The 23,486-nt window shown below is 39.5% G+C and overlaps 1 protein-coding gene across 6 annotated transcripts in view; it reads right to left on the bottom strand.

The window, feature by feature from the left end:
* Nucleotides 1–23,486, bottom strand: part of CRB1 (crumbs cell polarity complex component 1) — a 159,515-nt gene that overhangs the window by 49,460 nt on the left and 86,569 nt on the right. For 4 of the 6 annotated variants that reach the window (XM_073356740.1, XM_073356741.1, XM_073356742.1 and 1 more), the window contains exons 6-8: nt 5,507–6,460; nt 842–1,392; nt 309–474 (exon numbers count right to left, since the gene is read on the bottom strand). In XM_073356740.1, coding sequence (XP_073212841.1) covers nt 309–474; nt 842–1,392; nt 5,507–6,460 — 1,671 coding nt within the window. The remainder of the gene's footprint in view (nt 1–308; nt 475–841; nt 1,393–5,506; nt 6,461–23,486) is intronic. The other 2 variants (XM_073356744.1, XM_073356745.1) reach the window with 2 other exon arrangements.

Below are 23,486 nucleotides of genomic sequence, written 5' to 3'. Positions count from 1 at the left end.
TCAAAATGGAAGGGTAATTTTAAAAAAGAGGCCCAAGATTAAATGGATCTTAATTTGTGATCAGCCACAGATGATGGCTGAAACTTGAATTTTAGTATCCCATTATTCCATTCATAATACTTTTAATAGCAGTGATCAAGATTCTATTATTTATTATTTTATATTATCATCATTAACAACAAACAAAATTCTGCTGGGTTGCATGAGAATTGGAATGCTTGATTTAATTGAACAGGTCATGAAAATCAACGTTATCTGAAGTTCTTTCAGTTTCCCAGAGGTTATAGGGATGATAGAAATGTACCTACATTCAAATCCTTGGTGTACCAGCTGGCACTGTGCTTCATGAGGACAAGGGCTGAGCTCACACCACTTAACTTCCTCGCATGCTTTCCCTGCTGTGTTTGGGGGGCATGTGCAAGTGAAGTCGTCCCAGATAGAATAGCAAATGCCGCCATTGTGGCAAGGGTTGGACTAAATGGAAAGAGTAGAGACAAAGTGTTAGCAAGTAGCAGTGGAGTCCCACACAAGGGAAGGCAGGATTTCTTGGGATAAAACGGAATTGTGTTTACTTTGGATTGAAAGCTATAAAGCCTTACAGGTTCCAATCATGGATAGCAGGTTTAGTAAATGGTTATCCTTACCTCACCTTTCATAACCCCATATATTTTGCTGCTGATGCCCATGATGTTCAGCACTATTCAGCAAAATCTGCTCTTACCAGCATGTTTATTTGTTTAAGATGTCATTACTGTCACATATTGCATGGGAACATTCATGGGCCAAAAGAGGAGTCCTTGCTCTAAACATGGAAACATGCTTTGAGAAATGGCATCCTCACCTTGCAAAGATTGTCACCAGTACAGCCCTGGGTCACGTTGATCAGTGTTCGGTTGATGACAGAATACAGTGATGTGGTAATGGGGAAAAATTCCAGTTGTTGGTAATTCAGTCTTAAATCTTGGATACAGCCTTTAAAATACCCACCATTTATATCAGTTTCTTGTTTGTCTGGTAGTCCTCCAATATAGAGAATATCCCTACTTTGGACTGTTAGTATTGGAGTAGAAATGTAGCCTAGCTGTTGAGATGACTGGAACAATTCAGCCCTATTTGGCTGTATTTTTAATGATATTAAGTAAAAATTTCCATCACTCACAGTCCATGTGCCGAACAATTTGGTGGAATTTGAGGCTAACATGACTAGTTTCCCATCTTCCAACCAGATCCTTATATACAAAGATGTACTGTTCCTCACAGCTAGTAACAAGCCAGAAGACTTCCGTGTTCGGACAAACATTGATATAGTCATGTTTTCGTTCTGACCAGCATCAACAGAAAAAGCAGCATACCCCGAGGAGTCCTCACGTCCAAATCGGCCTGGCATGTACTCTTGAAATGAGGGGGGAAAGAGAGAGAAAATAAAATAATTTAAGACTAATTGACTAATGCAGGCAGCACAATGATCAAACATCTACCACTAATAAAGAGAGGCACCTGCTAGCATTTAAGGACAAAATAAGGATTTGATTCTGGTCTGAGTGGCTTCCATGGGAAAATTCACATTGGCTTCAATGGGAGCAGGGTTAGGCTTTATTTTGGTGCTATAAGGTACATTATTACACCACATTCTTCCCCTTTTGCAGCTTCTGTACATCTTGTGAGGATGTGTATCCAGATGGTTTCTCAGGGCAGACTCCAGCACAGTTATTTGTACTGGTCATAAGAAGGGTGTATTTTGAGCCCAACCTAACTGTTATCATCCCCTAAAAACCAAGGGTACAATCCTGGCACCACTGAAGTTAATAAAAGTTTTGTGATTGACTTCAGCGGGGGTAGGATTTCACCCCAAGACCATATGCACTACTGCTGGCGTAGGGAAGTGTAACCCATTCCAAGTGGACCCCTATGCACCATTAGGGATTTATCCTCAGGGAGGGCAGGAAATGTTTCCCCTACATATACTCCCTAAACATTCCCATCAAGGAAAGTGGACAATGTTAAATCAGGACTAGGTCTCCAAACAAAGAGGCTGATAAGAGCATATGCTGATTTAGCACATGCTCTTATTTTCTCTTTGGTTTCTACACATCACCACCCACTCTGGAGCTGTGATAGCCCTTTATTCCCTTGGCAGATTACACCTATGCTGATCTGCATCAGCCTAGATCCATCAGTGACTCTGGCTCCCAAATTGTCATTTCTATATATGATCAGTCTCTGCCAACACATGACACTGCTGTACCACCTGGGTAGGCAAATGATCTAGAATCCAAGACACTTTTTAAAAAAATTGTGTTTATCAGTTAAGATGATTAAACCAGAACTCCTCTCTTTCTGTCACTCTCTATTTTCCATAATGAAGCTAGGGATTTTTAATTAAGAACAGAAAATGTCTCCCAAACCACTGTAATTGAAACTATTTATTCTGATGCATCAGCTTTTTGAACCACAGTATTTCTATTCGTTTTACATTTTTTAAGTTTCAAAATCTTGTTCTCCATATTGTAGGCTTTCTGCCTAAACACTTTCAAGAGCTATTTTTTTTTAGCATGTCAAATGCATAAAAAGTGTCAACCTGGTTTAAAGAAAGAAATCGCTCCTGTAACTAAAGAGTCAGAGTCCTCTTTTGTGCAGTAAAACTCATATGTCAAGTTTCTGCCTGCAGCACGACTTTTTTTATAACTCGGTTATAAAACCCATGAAAATAGGGGATTGACTGTGGAAACCCTAACAATCCTTTAACAACCAGGGTGTTACTATGTGCCACAGTAATATTATTTAGTAAGGGGAATAAATCCCCGACTTGCTCCTGAATAGATAATTTCATAAATAACTACGTATGAAATATTTTAATTTTATGAAAGAGATTATCCACATTTCTTTCTTTATCTGCTTGTTAAAACCATGACATGTAGAAATAAATCTTCCCTTTTGCTGGAATGGGTGTTTTGAGGTATGAGAGCATTGTAGAGTGCACCCTCTCTAGAAGGCAGTCCTTGAGAACTAAGCATTTTCCATGTGAAAAAAAGCGAGCATTTCTAATGGAGTGAGGAGCTGGAGCACAGGAGCCTTGCAACCTCCGAAGGACGGGTGAGTCTTAGAAAAAGGTAATACTGTACTTGAAATTTTTCTATTACTTTGCCCCCCACACACACAAAAAAAATACTGAATCTGATCTTGGGTTTGATGGGACACTTAGCATCCCCTTGGTCAATATTAACCTCTTGTGTCTCTACATCTGGATGCTGATCAAAATAAGTCAACATCTGTTTGTTATTTTGTATATGTAGTGAAAATATTGCCTCATGTCAATTAAATCCTTGGCAGCAACTTTTCTTCAAAAGGACACCAGCATTTCTTATGTTATCCCTCGCCACAAGTCCCTTCCTCCCCAATGCCATACTGTTTTAAGTCCTGCATATATCTAACATCCATGTATCAAAGTGGCAATGGTGGTATGATTTGCAAGGAATATTGTGGTTAGCAGAAAAAAATACCAAATACTTTTTAATCATTCTCAACAGTTCTAATGCAAGAATAAGCCTCTCCCGGCCCTGAATGGTTTTCATTTCACTTCATATAAAGAGTCAAACATATTTACCAGATGTTCTCCTACACTCCAAAGTTGCTTTTCAAACCTTTGGATAAATTACAGCTGGAGTTCAAAGCAGTCTGTTAGAATTACCTCTCAGACTTTATCATTTTACATTAAAAAAAAAAGAAATAAGGTATCAATAACTATTAAATACAGCACATGAAATGATATAATATTTAAACATTTTGAAAGGGACTTCAAGATGCAGCTTTCTGGTGAAATACATCCAATAACCCCCTGGGACCAGATCCTCAGCTGGTATAAATCAGTGTAGCTTCATTGCCTTCAATGCAGCTATGCCAACTTGCACCAGCTGAGGATCTGGCCCTTTGAATCTAGCTAGGGCACTGCTGATGCTCTTCATTTTTTTCCAGACTGCCTGGTTTAAAAAATAAACTGTCTTTTATTCATCCCCAAATTATCATGTGTTAGTAGAAACTTAGTAATTTGTACCAAGGGGTGGGGGGCATTTGTGTGTGAATACAGGGCCAAATCCTGCACACCTTCCTCAGACAAAACTCCCAGTCTGAGATCACTAGGCTTTTGCTGAGAAAGGAGGGGAGGGTCCAGTTCAAAGTGTTCCAGAAAGGTGCTATATTTAAAACCCTGGGGAATGGCGCACTCTGTTTATCCACATAGCCGGTAGAGCATAGCAGACAGCAATACAGGGACCTCATATTGTCCCTCCAGTTTCCCTCAGCTCGTACGTGGAGGATCACATGGAGTAGGGTTGCCAACTTTGATTGGATGAATTCCTGGAGATTTCATCACATGACATAATCTTTAATTAAAAATTCATTGTTAATTCCTGGAGACTCCAGGACAATCCTGGAGGACTGGCAACCCTAATGTGGAGGAAAGTGAGGGTAATTCAATTTCCAGGCCTATTCAGGTTTTGGCCTTTCTGCTGATTCTGCCCATAAGGATGCCAGTTAAATGGTTTTTGAGATGTGGGTGCATGTTCAGTGGGAAATTGACTCATTTCACAGAGGCAACCAGGCAGCTCTCAGATGGTAACTGTTATTGGTAACTCTTACCCTGGGATGGACTTCAACCAGCTAACCAAAGATCCGATTACCAATCCTCAGGCTGTTCATTCTCCCTAGGTTGGTTGGTAAAATGATGCTATTGACTGTCAGGCTTAATCTGCCGGTGAAAGCTCAGATATGATTTTTTTTTAAATGTCTAATTTTTTTCATTTGTTCAATATTTTATTCATTCTTCATTTACCCTCAAAAACAGGAGTACTGCTTTACATACAGATACTGAGACTCACTAGTACCTAAGTGAGTTTTAAAAATAGGACTTAAGCTCCTAAGGCTATGTCTATATTACAAGTTTGTGATGTGATTCCCCTGTCATGGACATGTACTCACACTAGCTGTCATCAAGCTAGCTAGCCCAGTTTCAGAGAGGTTTGTAGTCAGCCTGGCTCAGCTGTGCTTCCACTGTTGATACCAGTGTTACAGTGGCTTCCCTGCTATTTATATTCACTCTATCTGGATGAGAGCTAGGGCAAGTATGTGTACATGAGCAGGGGAATCACACCATTAGCTTATAGTGTAGACATAGCCTTTAGGTCACTGGGTGCTACACCTACAGTAAACCTGAGTTTCCCAAAGTTTAATGGCATATTAAAACTAAAAAAAAATTAAAGCACTGGATGAGCAGAACCCATCAATTTAGCTTGACTTTTCTGCCTGATTGAAATTTAGGCTTCCTATAGAGAGAACTAGAAAATAATGAACAAGTGCTTCTACTAACCTCTTGTGTTTTCTCACCAGTTGAAAGTAAGCAGCGGAGGTCTTAAGGGTCATGGCATTTCATCACTGATATAAACAGATTTGTTATTTGTGATTATGCTTTGAGCTGGTGTTTAATACACTAATGCCAAAAACATTATCTTACCTGTTGAACAGTTTGGCCCTGTGTAGGGCCTGTAGCAGTCACATTGATAACTCAGCCACAAGTTGATGCAGCGTCCCCTATTTTGACAAGGGTGGTTTTCACACCTGTCCTGTTTCGTACAGCCTGATTTGACATTTAAAGATGTTTCACTTGATATGTTCTCAGGGGTAATAATGTTCAAGTCTATTTCAATGTCCTGAAGACAGCCTACAAATGAAGGTGCCGAATGCATATTATAGATGTTAGGTGGAGAGTCACTGCTCATGTTTCCCTCTCGTAAACCACCCAAAAATATGTTCTGAAATGCAAGCATCAGTTGATCACTATCTATTGCAGCAGTAGATTTATTGACACATGATTCTATACAAGAGCTGTCAAGTAGATTAAGGGTAACAGCTCTTGCTAAGGTTACCTCCACAGAATGCCATTCTCCATCACTGACATTATGTGAAATATGCAAAAGAACCTGTGGCTGGTTATTGACTTGCATGAATAAGCGTAAGTAGCCGTTCAGTAACTCCAATGTGACAAACGTATCTTTCTTCCCGCGGTGAAATATAAAAGCTGTAGGTTGCACAGTCTGAAACCTCAGGTTTATGTTATAGAAAGATCCCTGTACAGCGGTCATGTCTCTGTTCACCCACAGGAAACCATTTCCCTCAAAAGAAAAGGTGGTTATTGTTTCACAGTGTGTTCCAGTATACCCAGGTGGGCAGATGCAGCTGGGTCCATGGTGGCCATTTTTTAGATGTGGGATACATAAACCACTGTTTTGGCATTGATGGTCATTGCAGCCAAGGAGGACCTCAGTACAGTTCCTGCCACCAAAAGAAATCCCCTCCTTCTCTCCAAATGGGCAATGACAAGTGTAATTTCCAGGAAAATTCTCACAAGTGCCACCATTTTGGCAAGGGTTCATGTAACATTCATTAATGTCTTCTTCACAGTGAATACCTAAAAAAAGAAGAAGATTTGATTGGATAAGTGCAGGCCAGTTTTTCTCAAACTGTTTTAGATATTTAATAAAATGAACTCTAATTACAGGGGGGAATCTGTTTATCAAGGGATGGTTGGTCCCCAGTGGTTGACAGCAATGAGAATAGATGCTGTTATTGTTTTGTACTGCAGTAGTGTATAGTGGTGCCAATCAGGGTCAGGGCCTTGTGCTAAGCTCTGTACATACACTGTACATGTGGTAAGTAAGTGATGAAGAAAAGAGCAAGCTACAAATTTGTCTTGAATGGCAGTATAATCAAATTGAGAGAAGATGTGATCCAACAAATTGCTTTCCATGGCAGAGTGGGTGTGAAAGTGGCAATTCTTCTGGAAAAATACATTTTTTTTATCACATGGTAAAAGCCAAGAACTGTTCATTAATATGTATGAATAATAAAATAATACATAGCTCAGAGACTGCAAGTTCTTCTTTCTCATTTACATTCATTCAGTTGAGGGGAAGGATGGTCCCGTGGGTAGAGCGCTACTTGGGCTGCGGGAAACCTGGTTTAAGTCCAGCTCTGCAGCAAACATCCTGTGTGACCCAGGGCAAGCCGTTTAGTCTCTCTGTGCCTCTGTTCCTATCTGTAAGGTATGGAATACTGGCACTTCCCAGCCTCACAGGGGTATTGTGAGGATAAATACATGAACGATTGTCAAGTGCTGAGAAACTACAGTGATGGAGGCCATATACGTACCTTAAATAGAAAAAAGCTTTCCCATAATCATGTCCCCACTCCTCCTTTTATAGATTCAGCTTTCTCCAGGGTGACCCGTTAGTTCTGATATTCAGTGCTCACTTCACGACATTTCGGGAGTGACCTTTCCCTTCCTTCAACAGATTCACTCTGATGCTAACAATACATATCTGACATAGATCTGAAACTTAATAAATGGGGCCTATATCCCCCAGTTTCCCTTCTCATGCAGAACAGCCAGGAACCACATCATTCACGAGTGACCAGTACATATGCAATGGAGAGGGGAAATCCATTTACGCTCCCATGGAGGCCTGCAGAAGATCCCAGTGGGATTTTTGGTTGAAAACTCACATGCGTTGTAACACAGAGATTCCATTTTCCTCCCCAGTTTTTATTCCAGAGAATGAAATGAAATGTATGGAGCTCTTCAGTTGAAATATAATTTCAACGTATGATCATTATGAAGTAATTAACCAAAATAGTGTCTGAACTCAAATATCTCCCACTGAAATTAAATTGGCTTAGATTGGTCTATGTTGGCTCTCCAGGAACTGTATAAGAACTCTGTAGTGCAGTTAACAGCATATGATAAGAAACTATTCCCTTCATTGAAGATAATTTGCTATCACATACTGTACCTGTCTTTGAATGTAAACCTATAAAGAGATTGACCTACTACAGCAAAACACAAACGTCCTCCAAGGGAAATTATAGGAACAAGTTAAACTATTTTGATTAGTTTGGAATAGCAGCCATATTAATTCATTGTCTGTCCACTTTACTCAATCATTATCAAAGCTAGACCCCTGTCTTAGCAATGACCCTTGTCATTTATCATTCTCAAATTATGGTGTGAAGTTTCCAGATGAAACTTCAGATCATCAAATGTAGCCAGTACTATCTCTTATGTTTTGGCAATGGACTATTACTGCTGTAGTCTGTCTATTTCCCAACTAGCTTATAAATATTCCATCATGAGATGTCTATTTGTACATTAATGTGTAGTGACACCTGACAGAAATAGGAATAATTGGGACCGACTTTCTTAAAGTCAAGTTCACTTTCTAAACCTTCATTGACTGGGGGCCAGAACAATATCTGCCTTACCCAGTTTACAGTAATCTATATGCTGTAGTCCTGTCCTGCTTTTTGCTATACTAGAAGTTATTTGACTATATGAAAAGTGAAGTTCCATTGAGCTGCTATGCCTCAGCCGATGTTTTAATACATCACCTTCCTGATGTAGCCCACTTTTTCTGCCTTTAACATAACGAATGAAGTGTCCACAAGTGTACAATGTACAACTCAATCATGCACTGCTTTTGTAGCCCTTTAGGTGTCACTGGGTTTTTGTGTCAGGGCTAAAAATGTATGTAATATTGAAGCAGTAGAATCAGCTGGGTGCTTAAGTATGCCAAGAGCTGTATGCCCTCAGAGTCTTCAGAATTCATTTAACAATGTATGGATCAGAACTTCATACTACACCTTTCATAGCGTGAATTGGCAAAGTAGACGGCACAATATATGGTCTGTCTAGGTACTTATGTATCCCCATTTCACCTGTCTGAGCCCTGCACATATATCATTGAGTCTATCCTTCCAGTTTATCCTTCCTGCCACTCATAAAGGTATCACAAAAAAGGGCTGATTCTCCACTTTTTGCAGTTAGTTTAGTCATTCATACCCATGGTAAGTGGGTGGGAAGTCAGAATAGTAGCAATCACACACACTTTGTATTTATTTTATGTAGGAGTCAATGACTACAGAAGGTACAAAGCAGCAGAGAATCAGGCCTTAAGTGCACATCAGTATAAAAATTAAGTAATGAAAATAATTCCATGAACAAAGAACATTTGGTTGTAAATCATATACATTTCCACTTTTTAAATTAAATAGAACATTTACTAATGGTGATGTATGACCAAGAATGAAACCACACTACAGTGTTCCTTTGCCTACAGAAGGAAAAACCCTGGAATGTAAAGAACCTGCATGTTAGGATAAATTTTAGGAAACATTATTTCATAAGAATTTCAATGTCTGAATGTGCATCTCTGTTGTTTAAGCAGTATTATATGAGATTTCAAAAATAATAACAAACAATATATATTCTAGTTTGTATTAAGATCAACATAAAACATACATGCAAGCCCCACTGAGAAGCCAAAGATTAAATCCCTGTTTAGTTCTCAAGAATAATTAAAAAGAAAAGGAGTACTTGTGGCACCTTAGAGACTAACCAATTTATTTGAGCATAAGCTTTCGTGAGCTACAGCTCACTTCATCGGATGCATACCGTGGAAACTGCAGAAGACATTATATACACAGAGACCATGAAACAATACCTCCTCCCACCCCACTCTCCTGCTGGTAATAGCTTATCTAAAGTGATCACTCTCCTTACAATGTGTATGATAATCAAGTTGGGCCATTTCCAGGGAGGGTGAGAAAACCTGGATTTGTGCAGGAAATGGCCCAACTTGAGTATCATACACATTGTAAGGAGAGTGATCACTTTAGATAAGCTATTACCAGCAGGAGAGTGGGGTGGGAGGAGGTATTTTTTCATGGTCTCTGTGTATATAATGTCTTCTGCAGTTTCCACGGTATGCATCCGATGAAGTGAGCTGTAGCTCACGAAAGCTTATGCTCAAATAAATTGGTTAGTCTCTAAGGTGCCACAAATACTTCTTTTCTTTTTGCGAATACAGACTAACACTTCTGTTACTCTGAAAAGAATAATTAAACCTCCTTACAAGCACTGGCTGATATTGCTTGTTATTTGCCAATTGGCTGTGCAAGCAAGGACCACTGTCACTCAAGATAAAAGGATTAGTCAATATTTATAGAACTGCCTATGTGGTTCACCAATCTCAGTTTGGTGTACAAGTCATCATGTAAAAAATAGTTTGCATACAGGTAGGCCATGAGACAGACCAAAAATTAGTTAAGAAGGAATAGTAATTGTCATTTCAGTGCTAATTGTTTTGGTAGTTATAAGCATCTGCCCAGCTAAATACATTGTACATTCTTTTAAAAGTAAAATTAGCCAGCCTTCTTTTGTACACCATTTATTTCATAATACAATTTGAAATCAGGAATACTTTAAAAATGTTTTTCTTCATATACCATATGTTAATTTTTCCCCATCTGAGATGATGCAATTTATTTAAAAAATTGGATGAAATGTGTCCATTTGACCTTGTTCTTGAAAAAACTGATAATTTCTTTGCATTTTAATGTGCTATTAAGATATTAAAGCTGTTTACTCACCAAATTCTTAAAATATTAAATTAAGCTTTTTGTTTCAAAATTAGTAGCAAGTGATTGCCACAGAAATTGAATGACAAAAGCAATTATTCAAATTTAATTCTGCCAAGTGTCCATTAATTTTCACTCCATTAAATAATTAAAATTAAAGCTATTATCTGAATTAAACATTTGTTTGCGTCTTTGTTTAGAAATCCATTTACCATCCCCTCCCATCTCAATTTCTCAATGCATTCTAAATATTATGCAAGTACTATTCAGGTCAGTAACTGTATGTTCAGTACAGTCTAACTGCCAGAAAACACTGAGAGGTCTGAGCCAAGACACAGTTTAGCAACAACAACAAGAAACCCCAATTACCTGTAAATACTGTCATTATAACAGCGTAAGCCTGCATCCTAGTTGCAATCATTTCTTTCCGCAGTAAAATGGATCTTACAATATTTATGTGGTCCATGAAATAAGTTTCTGTAAATTTTGAAACAATTCTAGAAATGAGGGCTTCTTTTCCAGGATTAGCTTGTTCCATGTACGTACTATGTTTGCTGATGTAGCTGACAGTGTATTTTCCCCAAGCCAGATCAGTAGGGCTTAATGTACGACTCATTATGCTGCTTACGCAGTAGACATGTATACTTGGACTCTTTCTCAAGCTATAACTTATAATGCCCCATCTAAATGTGCACTGTCACACTCCTTGGGGGGTGAGGGCACCTTTAAAAGGTGGTCATAGTTCTACAGGAGCCCTGCAATTTGAATCTGTCTGGGGTATGGTATATCAGAACATCCCTGAGTGCCTGGGACATGCAACACCCCCCCCCTCCCCCGTCTAGTGGTTACACAGACTGGCTTTGAGTGCCCACACCCAGTATCAGGGTTGTCAGAGCTTTGTGTCTCAGGCATATGGCTTTTATGGTCCCAAAGATGCCCATATACAGGAAACTCAGTTGCTCTACCTTGATAGATTGAAGGACTGAGATGACCCTGCCAGCATTTGAATCCAGAGTGCCATGGGACCTGGCTGTTTGCAACCTGATGTTTAAATAACTAAGCCACCCCCTTCAGCCTGAAAAGAGTTATGTATATAGTGTGATCATGCATATAACAAATGCATATGCTTTGGAACAGAGTAATTCAGACTCTTTCAGAAGTAACTCAGGACGTCTTATACAAAATTATGGAAACACTAGTAACGTGTTATGATTAAAGATTATTATCAGCATTTATCTGGTGCTCATGCTGTGGTATCTGGGTACTTTACAAGGCTCAAAGTGCATTTCTCTACTGAAAAGTCACTCTGGTACAATGGCACTTGGGAGTTTGCTACTGTCACTGGATTATTTCTTTAACAAATGGGCTCAATGTACAAGCAAAAAGTTTCACATTTTGAGAATCAGGATCTCAGCTAGAGAGGTCAAACAACCTGTTCCATGGCTGCTTGCAAGGGGAGTCAAATACAATCAACCAGTCAGCTAAAATCAGCATTGAATCCTCACTGAAGGCCCGAGCAGCTGCTTTTACAGTTGGTCAAATTTCTGCTTGCTCCACCTATGGAGGAAGTTCTGCCATCCACACCCAGAAAATTCAAGTTTATCAACTACACATTTGTTCTACAGGGAGATGGGCGTGAAAGAAAACCATGTTTCTGGATTCCAGTTTGCAGCTTGAAGCTAACACTATCATGAACCAAATCTGAGCACCCTGCAACTTGGGAAGGCTCAGATGTGGGGTTCAAACTCCAAGTTCAAGAGTGCTCAGATCTGAGGGTTTTGGTTCAGAACCTTACAAAGAGTTCAGATATGGTGTTTTGGTTTTGGCTCATCTCTCTCACAAAGCTGAATAATTCCCAGTGTCTAAAGTGTAAATGAAGCTAACTCTAATGCAAATAAGAGTCAACCTTGCAGCAACCTAAATGATAATGTGCCCTTTAAAAATATGTATTCTTGGGGATGGACAGGGAAGAATCTGTAATTATCCTTTCCCCGCCCATCTTAACAGTTGTATTGGAACAGTCTCTTATAAAAGCCCCTTCACTCTCTGCAGCATCTTCTATTCAAGAGCCTCATTAATCCTGAGGCCAGCTGAATGATCTCGCTGGGTACATATTCTTCAGTGCTCCAAATCTTATTGAATAATCATGAAAATTCAAATTTTGCCACATCTGTGCTGATAATTGCAAAGAGATAATTACTTTTTGCTGGAAGGAGGAAATGCACCTTTATGAGTGAGAGAGTGCAAGGAAGCGAAATAGACTGTCCTCAAATAATGGTAATTAAATCTCATGCTTCAGGGTGTAAATCAGTTACCACAGGGGTCAGGAGGGAAATTTTACTGCTTCGTACACTGCAGAGCTGGTGAGGTGAATTAAAGGATTTTTTTTCTCTTACTTTTGGAATGTAAAAAAATGACTTTTGCTGGATGCTGGTCTTAATCCAACCAGCAATCAGATATGCTCTGGCAAATCTTGTGTGGCTGTTTTAGCAGGAAAAAGTCATATAGTACAAAAGACAAAATACAGGGTAGGGCTGACGCACGTGGAAAGTTGAAAACCCTGTTTAAAACTGCATTATAAAAAGCTTTTGCTGACATTGAGATAATGTACACATGATACCTTTCACATAGAACACACGTTTTGTAAAGTCCTAGTAACTTGTTAGTTATTGCTTTATTGCCTACAAATTCATTATTCTGCTATTTTTCCTATTGCCAGTTGAAATGTCCATTTTAGCCTAATACAATTTTGGGAAAAACATAAAATGGAAACAGAGCTGAATGACTTGGCTTACTCATTAAATATGCCACTCTTGCTGAGGGAATATGGAATTCATAATGTGCTACGTTTGGTATAATATGCTGTAACTCAACCTTTTTAAATTGCACTGGGCTGAAACTTCATAGACTGGTTTGAACTTTTCAGCCTTCATGGATTTTTTTTTAAGCAGGGGGGGAAAAGGCCTTAATCTCTTACATCATTAAACCTTTTTGAGCGCAACAGCATTTGGACATTTTTTTCCATTTGTTAGATGTTTGGTAACACCTTAAATAGATTTCATTTGAAAACAAAAATACCTGCTGTAGGTGATTGTGTAGTGAGGACCGGCCTGTTTATTTTATTTTACAAATATTGGAAACAGCCAGCCTATTTAACCACTGGCATCAGCTTCTAAGTAATTTCAGCTGGGCTTTTTTCATGAGATTGCTTTGCTAGGCATCAGTATATCTTACTCAATAGTCTATGTAGAGCATGGTCAGAGGCTAGCAACTCTTGGGCTTGAGAATAGCATGAAGCCTTCTCATAGAAGAACAGCATGGCATAGCTGTTGCTTGCCCCTAGGCCTACTCTAGATTCACTTGGACAGCCCCCCTGAGCCTGCCCATGTGGATCTGCTTATAGGACTGGGGCCTTAATCAGAAAAACAGGAGAAACAAGTGCTACTAATGCCATGCCTCCCCTGAATGGCAACCAATTCAAGCCCCAACCATGTCCCTACTTCTGTAGAACTGATTAGTTCACTTGCATTTCACTTTTATGGGGCAGGGTGTCTATATCCACATATGTTAGCCTGTTTGTATCTGTTGGATGAAAAGGTGTCTTCTGGAGGATACAGCTAATATTTATACTCATTTACTAAGATTTGTTTGGGGGGTATTTTTTGCCTTGCTTATTTTATTTTATTTTTCTCATTTTCAGACATTTCTATATTTCCAAATGATTTTAAACAGTTCTAGCCACGGACCAGTGATGTTCATGTTCTCTCTGCTCTGGTCCTCTTGAGATAGCCAGTAGGAACATAGCTCAGTTTGTAAATAGCTGCAGACACCAGACATTGCTACTAGTTCACTGACTTACGCATTTATCACCAAATCAGTGTACAGAAGACATTGAATAGTTCCATTTTTTAAGAGCAGAGATGGCATAACACTCATGCCCACAGCACCCTATTATGCTTATCCATAGCTCAGATAGATTGTCATCCAGTTACTTCCCTGGCCTCTGGGGTACACATTGGCAACTACTGAGCAGACAATTCAGGGGCCTTTCGGTCTCCCCCGTCCTTGATCCCAAGTTGGATATGAGCCAGAAAGGACCAACTGGGACAAGGAGGGTGGCAATAGTAGTGGAGACACAATACTGGTCTCAGCATCCCCAACTCTTCAGTCAGCTGCATCAAGCTCCCCACACAACAACCCCCAGGCCTGGTGCAATGAAGAACAATCATTCCTGGGCTTCCCCTGAAATGATGTGTCCCTATGCCACGCCCCTGTGAGGGTCAGTGTCTATTTGGCACTGTCCGCCCTGAAAGGAGTAGCTGAGAAAGCAGCTTAAGGCTCTGCACATGCTGTAGAACGGACTGTACGAAGAAGTGAGGTCTGGAGCCAGCTTAAGGAGAAGTCTGAAATGAAATTCAAAGAATGTGGGAATCCAGAGAAGAACTTTAAAAGGAACATGGTCAGAGTGAGAGCACAGGGCAGATTAAAGTGGGGAATGAGTTATGAGGAAGCCGGGGGGTGGGGGTGGGGGGAAGTGCAATAGCCAAGACAGAAAACAGAATAATTTTAGTGGTGACAGAGATACAGCAGGTAAGATTTTGGAGATGAATTCGTGGCAAAAAAGAGGAGGATTTGGAGAGGACCTTAACATAAAGGGAGAATCCATTTTGAAGCACTTGGAGGAGAGAAAGGTGATCAGGAACAGTCAACATGGATTCACCAAGGGCAAGTCATGCCTGACCAACCTGATTGCCTTCTATGATGAGATAACTGGCTCTGTGGATATGGGGAAAGCAGTGGACATGATATACCTTGACTTTAGCAAAGCTTTTGATATGGTCTCCCACAGTATTCTTGCCAGCAAGTTAAAAAAGTATGGATTGGATGAATGGACTGTAAGGTGGTCAGAAACCTGGCTAGATTGCTGGGCTGAACGGGTAGTGATCAACGATTCAATGTCTAGTTGGCAGCTGGTATCAAGCAGAGTGCCCCAGGGGCCTGTCCTGGAGCTGGTTTTGTTCAATGTCTTCATTAATAATCTGGATGATGGGATGGATTGCAGCCTCAGGAAGTTCATGGATGACACTAAGCTGGAGGGAAAGATAGATACACTGGAGTGTAGGGATAGGGTCCACCTAGACAAATTGGAGGATTAGACAAAAAAAAATTTGATGAGGTTCAACAAGGACAAGTGCAGAGTCCTGCACTTAGGACAGAAGAATCCCATGCACTGCTACAGGCTTGGGACCGACTAGGTAAGAGGCAGTTCTGCAGAAAAGGACCTGGGGATTACAGTGGATAAGAAGCTGGATATGAGTCAGCAGTGTGCCCTTGTTGCCAAGAAAGCTAGAGGCATATTGAACTGCATTAGTAGGAGCATTGCCAGCAGATCAAGGAAAATGATTATTTCCCTCTATTCAGCACTGGTGAGGCCACATCTGGAGTACTGTGTCCAGTTTTGGGCTCCCCACTACAGAAAGAATGTGGACAAATTGGAGAGAGTCCAGCAGAGGGCAACAAAAATGATTAGGGGGCTGGGGCACATGACTTATGAGGAGAAGCTGAAGGAACTGGGCTTATTTAGTCCGCAGAAAAGAAGAGTGAGGGGGGATTTGATAGCAGCCTTCAACTACCTGAAGGGAGGTTCCAAAGAGGATGGAGCTAGCTGTTCTCAGTGGTGGCAGATGACGGAACAAGAAGCAATGGTCTCAAGTTGCAGTGCGGGAGGTTTAGGTTGGATATTAGGAAAAACTTTTTCACTAGGAGGGTGGTGAAGTGTTGGAATGTGTTACCTAGGGAGGTGATTGAATCGCCTTCCTTTGAGGTTTTTAAGGTCAGGCTTGACAAAGCCCTGGCTGGGATGATTTAGTTGGGGTTGGTCCTGCTTTGAGCAGGGGGTTGGACTAGATGACCTCCTGAGGACTCTTCCAACCCTAGTCTTCTATGATTCTATGAAAAGGAGATGAAGGCATCAAAGATGACACCAGAAATACTGGTCTGGGTGATGGGGAGGATGGCATCAATGATGTAAGAGAAAGACAAGTAGAGATAGTTTGGGAGGCAGAATAGTGATTTTGTCTCAGCAACAGTGAGCTCACATTTTATATATATGTGTACGTGAATATAAACAGGGGGAGGGAGAAAGAGGCTAAAAAAGATTGAAGGTGGATTCAGGGAGGAGAAAATCAGCAGTGTCAAAGGCAGAAGATAGAAAAGAGTTAGGAAAAACAAGAGGCCATTGGATTTTGTAATGGAGAAAAGGCAGTCATATGAGGGGAAGCAGACTGTCAACTTACAAAAGGTGGAGGAAAATAGGGACCAAAATAGAACAGAAATAAGTGGGACAGGGGCGTCAAAAGGACTGGAGACAGGATTACAACTGATTGGAAGGAGCTGCGGACTAGACATGTGAAAGCCAAAGAAAGATGTTTTATTTTCTACTTGCAGTATGTTGTAATTGCAAGTGCCATGGCAGAATGTCAGAGAGAGATTTGTTAACAATTCACCCCATTTTTCATGTTTCACTTTGCTGGGTATCCCAACCAGACTGTTAAATTCAAAACATCAATGATCTGTTTTGTATTTTGTGTAGATTACACACTTGTACCAACATATACTGTGTATGTTTGAACTGCCAAGTATCCTTAGGGATCTTAAAGCAAACAATCCCTTTGAGCTCTTTAATAGGTTCATACAAGGTCATGTGTCATTGACTTAAAATCTGTTTTGAGCATTTGATTAAAGAAAACCTCACTCTGGAATTTAAAAAAATAAATTAATTTTCACTCCTAAAACTTCTGAAGGGTTTTTAAGAACGTTTGCTGTTTGATGAATACAGCTATTGAGAGTCTTGGCTGCATCCAGTCTCTTGTAAAAGGAATTTTGTATCTTGTCTCTTGTCGGCCATTTCCTCTTTGTTCTAATTGAGATAGGCATGTACAGCCATTGTGCTGTCTAGTGTGAAACTGCTCCTGCCCCTAACTGTTGCCCAAGGAGATAGTAGCTTGGGAAAATATTTCAGTGATTTGCAAGAAATTTTGTTTTGCTAAAACCAATGTGCATCTCTACAATCTATAAAAGTGACTGTGTTTGCATAACCTCATTGTCAGTCCATATTACAATAAATTCAAAAAGCCAGTAGGCTAGAAAATGATAGTTTTAATAGGGCATACCCAGCTAAAAGGAGAATAGAGCCCTAAAAATAGATGTGTATATACTGTATGTATATATTATGCTGGATATAAAGTAGAAAAATGAGTCTCTACTTCTCCTCGAAACATACTTTCAATAACCTTTGTCCTCACCATTGTATTTAATTATGGTTTGCTCTGGACTGGGTACAGCAGATTGTAAGGGCATGGATTTTACTATATATGGGTGTTGCTGTACACAAAGCAGGATAGATCAAAAAGCACACTAGGGAGCTTTTACAATGCATCAGCAGTGTTCACATGGACACTTAGTGCATGGCACACAGGCATGGGGTAAATTCACAGCCTTGATTGCCATGAACTAAGTGTTCATGGAGACAAGCCCTAAGGCTTAACCTCAGACACAGCCCCTCTCCATATGCACACAACCTAATAATAAATAAGCATAAATTAGTTGGTAGGAAAAAATCAGTGCCGACATTACAGTGTATTATCCATGATCCTATTGAACTTTATGATTATCTAATAATGTCTTCTTGTTAACATAGCTAGAATCTCAGAGTTTACACCAGAGTGAGATCAATCTGAACAAGGCCCAATGAATCTATTTCTAGCAACTAATTACCAGCACAAATTAGCCACCTATGCTGCATTTTTCCTTTTCCTTAATCCATTCCCTCCTAAACAAACAGCAATGTCCCTATTTTCAAGGTAATTAAAATATTTTCTTTTTAAAAAGGTGATCAGCATCCTTAAGGGAAGTAAAAGGTTAGTTTAGCTTCTTTTAACTTCTCCTTGCACCTGAAAGAGTCAGTAAGCATATCTAAACAAAAACAGGTCATACCTCATTATAATCACTTCAGTGTTGACTTCAAGCAGTGCAAATGAGCTGATATAAATATGCAAAGTACTATCATTCATGTTCTTACTACCTGCAAACACTAAAACAATTAAGAGCGCGATGCTACAGGGAACAATTGAGGTAAAAGAGCTTTTATGTGACACACCACATAAAATACAAATTTTTTGGTACTCATTTCTCCAGATTATTTTACTGCTTGGTATTGTGACATACTTTTTCATGTACTTGAGAAGACCTTAGTCATGGGACTAATCAGTGATAATTAACTGTCAGCAAAATGTAAACCTCCTGGGTTCAGTCAAGAAGCATGAAAACACACACAGGGTTTTTTGGGAGGAGGTGTTTCAGGCAGGGGGATTTTTGGTTTTTGTCCTTGATGGGTTACAATGGGAAATTGGTGTATGTAGTTTTATCAGAAAACAGAACATTTGGGTAGTTGAAATACTAGTCAATTTTCTGAGGCAAGAAACCATCTTTACAAGGTATAAAATAGTAGGAGTTCTCTTAAAAATAATAAAACCAAGCAACGAGGGCTTGATCTTGCAAACATGACTAGGCTTCATTCTTACCTACTATGTTTAAAGCTTCCTCACAGAAGCATGAGGTCCAGTTGTAGTGGTTTGTAGGATCAGGGAGCCTGACATAATGCTTTTCAATTTCAAATGCTGTGCATTATTAACTAAATCTAAGCACTTCTGTGAGGCAGGTGTGACAGTCTGTAACCTTATGTTCATCCTTTTTACAAGACTATGATAAATTTTGTACCTCTCTCCTCTCTTTCTCTCTGCCCACGACATCCACAACACCTGAAGGACAAGAAAAGAAACACTGGACTGGGGGGAGGGGTCCTGGATGAAAGGCATCCACCCAGTAAGACCGCAAAATCATTTGTGAGAGAGACATTTTGCTTTGAATTCATTTAGCTTGTTAAGTTAGTTCTTAATCGCATTTTACCTTTTATTTTCTTGTAACCAAATTCTCACTTTTATGCCTCATTACTTGTAATCACTTAAAAGCAATCTTTCTGTAGTTAATAAACTTATTTTATTGTTTTATCTATGCCAGTGTGTTTGGATTAAAGTGTTTTGGGAACTCCATTTGAGATAAGGTTTGTGCATATCGTTTTCTTACAAACTTAGATGCTTCTCACCACAGGGTGGCTGGTTACTTTTCAGTCAGGCTCTCCCTTTGATCAGAGTTTCAGTCATTTGGTGGTGGTGGTGGTGTCTGTAGATGTAGGTAGAAAAAAGAGAACATGGCAAAATGTCTCTCCTTTTATCATGTCCTTTAATTCCTCTTGACTTCCCCGCTACCCCTTCAGGGTCAGGTGAGCATTACTTCATCGCAGTCCCAAACTGACCAAAGGAACTGGGGTGGCTCCCTTGAGGGGCTAACAGATTCTTTTGTTGCTGCCTAAGCTGGCGTCCATTGTTCCTGTGAGGCTGAGCTGGGTTTGTCCCATCCATGCCCTGACGAGGTGTGAACTGCCTCTCTGTTCTTGGAGAGTTTTTGCCTGGGCTTGCTGTAAGCCATGAGGATACATTTTCATCCTCAGAACTATATACATGTAATTATAACCTATAACCATACTATAACATTACTGTAACAATTACAATAACATCACTATAACAACCATGCTCAGTGCATTATGAGCCTTTCGAAGACACCCAACATGACAAACTTTGCACTGGATACCACACAATCATTTTATAAAGATGAACATGGGGGTGTAGGGTGTCCCCCTGAGGTACAGAGCGTCACACCATGATGACCTATAAAAAAGTAGGTTGTATTCCCTGTGGAGCCTGACACTACATCTCTTTAACTGTTTGTGAATCATCCATGCAAGACATTCCTTTCTCCCAGGATAAGTGTGGTGTCTCTGCAGTGATTCCCATCCATGTTGGCCTCTGAAGTAAGAGGTCACATCCTCGACTGAAACTCACATCTCTTGCATGGAAGTACTGAATTCTACCACCAGCCAGCCTGTTAGCTCAGCCCACTTAATTTACTTCAGGCTGGATCTTGGCACACAATTTCTCAGTCCAGATGCAATTATTTTTTGAAGGAAAATGCCCACAATTTTGCTTAGCCTGGAAATCTGAAAGTTCAAAAGGGTAAAAAAGCATTTCACACCATAAATAAACTATTAAATGTATTTGAAAACAAAGTTTGTAATTACCCTTGACATTTCAGAGCCTAGATGTAGGTGCCCATTATGCTCAAAAGGTGAGATCATTTATGTCACTGGTACTATGGGAACCTTATGTAAAGGATGGCATACTTGTTTCTAACCTACTTTAATGCTGTTTTAACAATCTGGAGAACACATGTGTGTGTGTGTGTGTATATATATATATATATATATATATATATATATATATATATATATATATATATATATATATATAATACTCAAAATATTTATTTTGTTGAGACTGCAGTGTGTGTTGTGAGTGCTCGGGATCTGGCACTTTGACACTTCCTTCCACACTGTCCATCTTAAATATGAAGTCATTTCATCAATAAGACATCCTTCCCCATCAACAGGACACAGCACACGGGAATGGAAGTACCATGTTATTTTCCTGTGTGAAAGCATCAGAGACCTATTCACCTTTCAGTGGATGTTAGCCTCGGTTCAACTATCAAGTTACTTCTTCATGTCTGCACAAAGCTGCAGCTCCTGATTTTTCATAGCATCTCCAGGTCTGTGTGAATCAACACGACACCAAAGCTCAACTTCCATAATCTCCTGAATCCTGAGGCCCAGTGTTCACATTATGCAAGCCTAAGAAAATGCTAAGGACCTGAGTTCACCCAAAAGTCCTTGACTGTAAAGAGTGAGTACAATCTACAGGAGTAAGCTCTAATTGTTCCATTGGGACATAACAGGCTAAACTCCATTCGGACATAACAGGCTAAATCTAAAATCAAACAATTGACAATGTTTATAAGGTCCTACACATCTATAAAACACTATGCTCCCTCTGCTGGCTCAGCAGATGCAGGGAGTATGGGGAATTTTCCTATTACTCTGCTGATATCAGTGTGGTGATGCTGGTTCATAAGCAAAGGATAAAGCATCATGTAAATTTCAAGCTAGAATTTCACATTGAAAAATCCAAAATAACATTTGCCAAAGTAATGGGCCAAAACAAGTAGGAGCATAAAATCTTCTCAAGTGTACAGAGGATACTGCCGACAGTAGAGTAAAAGAAATATATTAACTAAATGCAATTTGTGACCCTTAAAGGATCTAAGCACCACAGCATGAATTAAGGAGAGAATTACAACATTTAATGTTATTGCAACAGCAAAATACTGGCTAGGCTGTATTCTTGTACATTTAAGAATCAAGATTAATACAGAGTTGACATCTGAATAGTGGCCAGTATTATTGGCATAGCAAATATATAAATACTGCATACACATGACATGGTTACTGTTATCTGAAACCTCAATATTACATTAACTCATTTGTAAAGAAGAGCAAAATAAATTCTGGTTCACTAACACACACATGCCGTAGATCATGAGAAGTGAAATGATGACAAATGTTTTTCTCTTACCACAAAATGCAATCCATCCAGCCAAGAGAGATTGTGCAGTTTAATACAGATAATGTAGAACATTTGGAACACTTTAATTAACAATCATAGCTATTCAAGAAAGACTTTCTATAAAGAAAGCAATAATGTAACTCCAGGAACATTATTATATATATAGCCCAGCACTGTGTAGCCATTTGTCTAACTTCTACCCAGATTTACACTTATGTTAACTTCTTTGACTTCAGCAAGGCTATGCTTGATTTACACAGATCAGAATCAGGCCGTCTGTCTTTAAAAGTATTTATCGAAATAAAGTTAATTTCCTGAATGCCCAGTACACTGTATTTTAATAGGTTTTATAATGGTGAGTTTATAGGGCTGTTTTCAAAATTCAAAACAGCAAAATATGCATGTTAAGAAAACTTTTTGTTAAAAATCTAATACTTGGACAAATTTAATGCTGAGGTAAGTTGGTGCAGCACTCAGTGAAGTTAGTTGGGCTGTATAGGATGTGATTTGATCCTTTTACATTCATTTTTGAACCATTACATTGGGTCATTTTGTTTACTACTTAAAGTCTGATCTTAAATATCCCATTCATACTCTAGAATATATGGGGCATGTAAAATGTATGAGTCCTACACGTCCAACATATTCCTCTTTTTTCTTCTCTGTATATGTCAGACTCTTTCAGGATTTTCCTAGGGACCTGTGAGACTATATAATGCTCCAGTTCATTGTCTCATTGCAAGTCTTATTATCCAAAGCATAGCATATGACAGGTTGTGCATCTGTCATAATTTGGCAACCTGATTGTAAATTTGACCAGTACAATGTGGACTTGTACAATATTATGCTGAAAAGCATCAACTCTACAAATTAAAGTTTTCCATGAGCTGGAGAAGCAGACTATTAAGTAACAGAGGCTGAGTGACTTTCTGTTGTCAATTACGCATGTGCGGCATTATTGACTTCAGAGGGGGTGTTGCCTGCTTATAACACAGCACAATTTTACCCTCCATGGCCAGTGATAGAATTGTCTTTGTCTTCAGTCTGCCGTGCACAATCAAACTTGTTCTTTAGACAAAGAGCTCAGTCGGACACGTGGGGGAAGGAAATATCTAGTTAGGAAAATATGTATCATTAGCTGAAACAGGATGCCATGAGTTTCAAGAGGCACCAAGATCAGCATCCACATTGTTCCAGGAAAGAGATCTTACCAGTCTCTGGCTGTATTAGGGAGCTGATAAATATTTTCTATTCAGTCATAGGACGGTCACAGTTTGAGTTTTGTGTTCAGGTCTCAGTTGCACGATACTGAATGGAACCTGTTAAACTGGACAGGTACAGTTAAACTGACTGTAAAGGCCATACAACCATGAAAGGGTTAGAGAGCATATTCTGTATGGGGGAGATTGAAGTAGCTAGATTCATTCAGTTTAGCTGAGAGATGAC

The sequence above is a fragment of the Lepidochelys kempii genome, chromosome 8 (assembly GCF_965140265.1).
Source record: "Lepidochelys kempii isolate rLepKem1 chromosome 8, rLepKem1.hap2, whole genome shotgun sequence".
NCBI lineage: Eukaryota > Metazoa > Chordata > Testudines > Cheloniidae > Lepidochelys > Lepidochelys kempii.
Note: the sequence above shows the minus strand (reverse complement) of the source record. Positions and strands in the feature narration are given on the sequence as shown.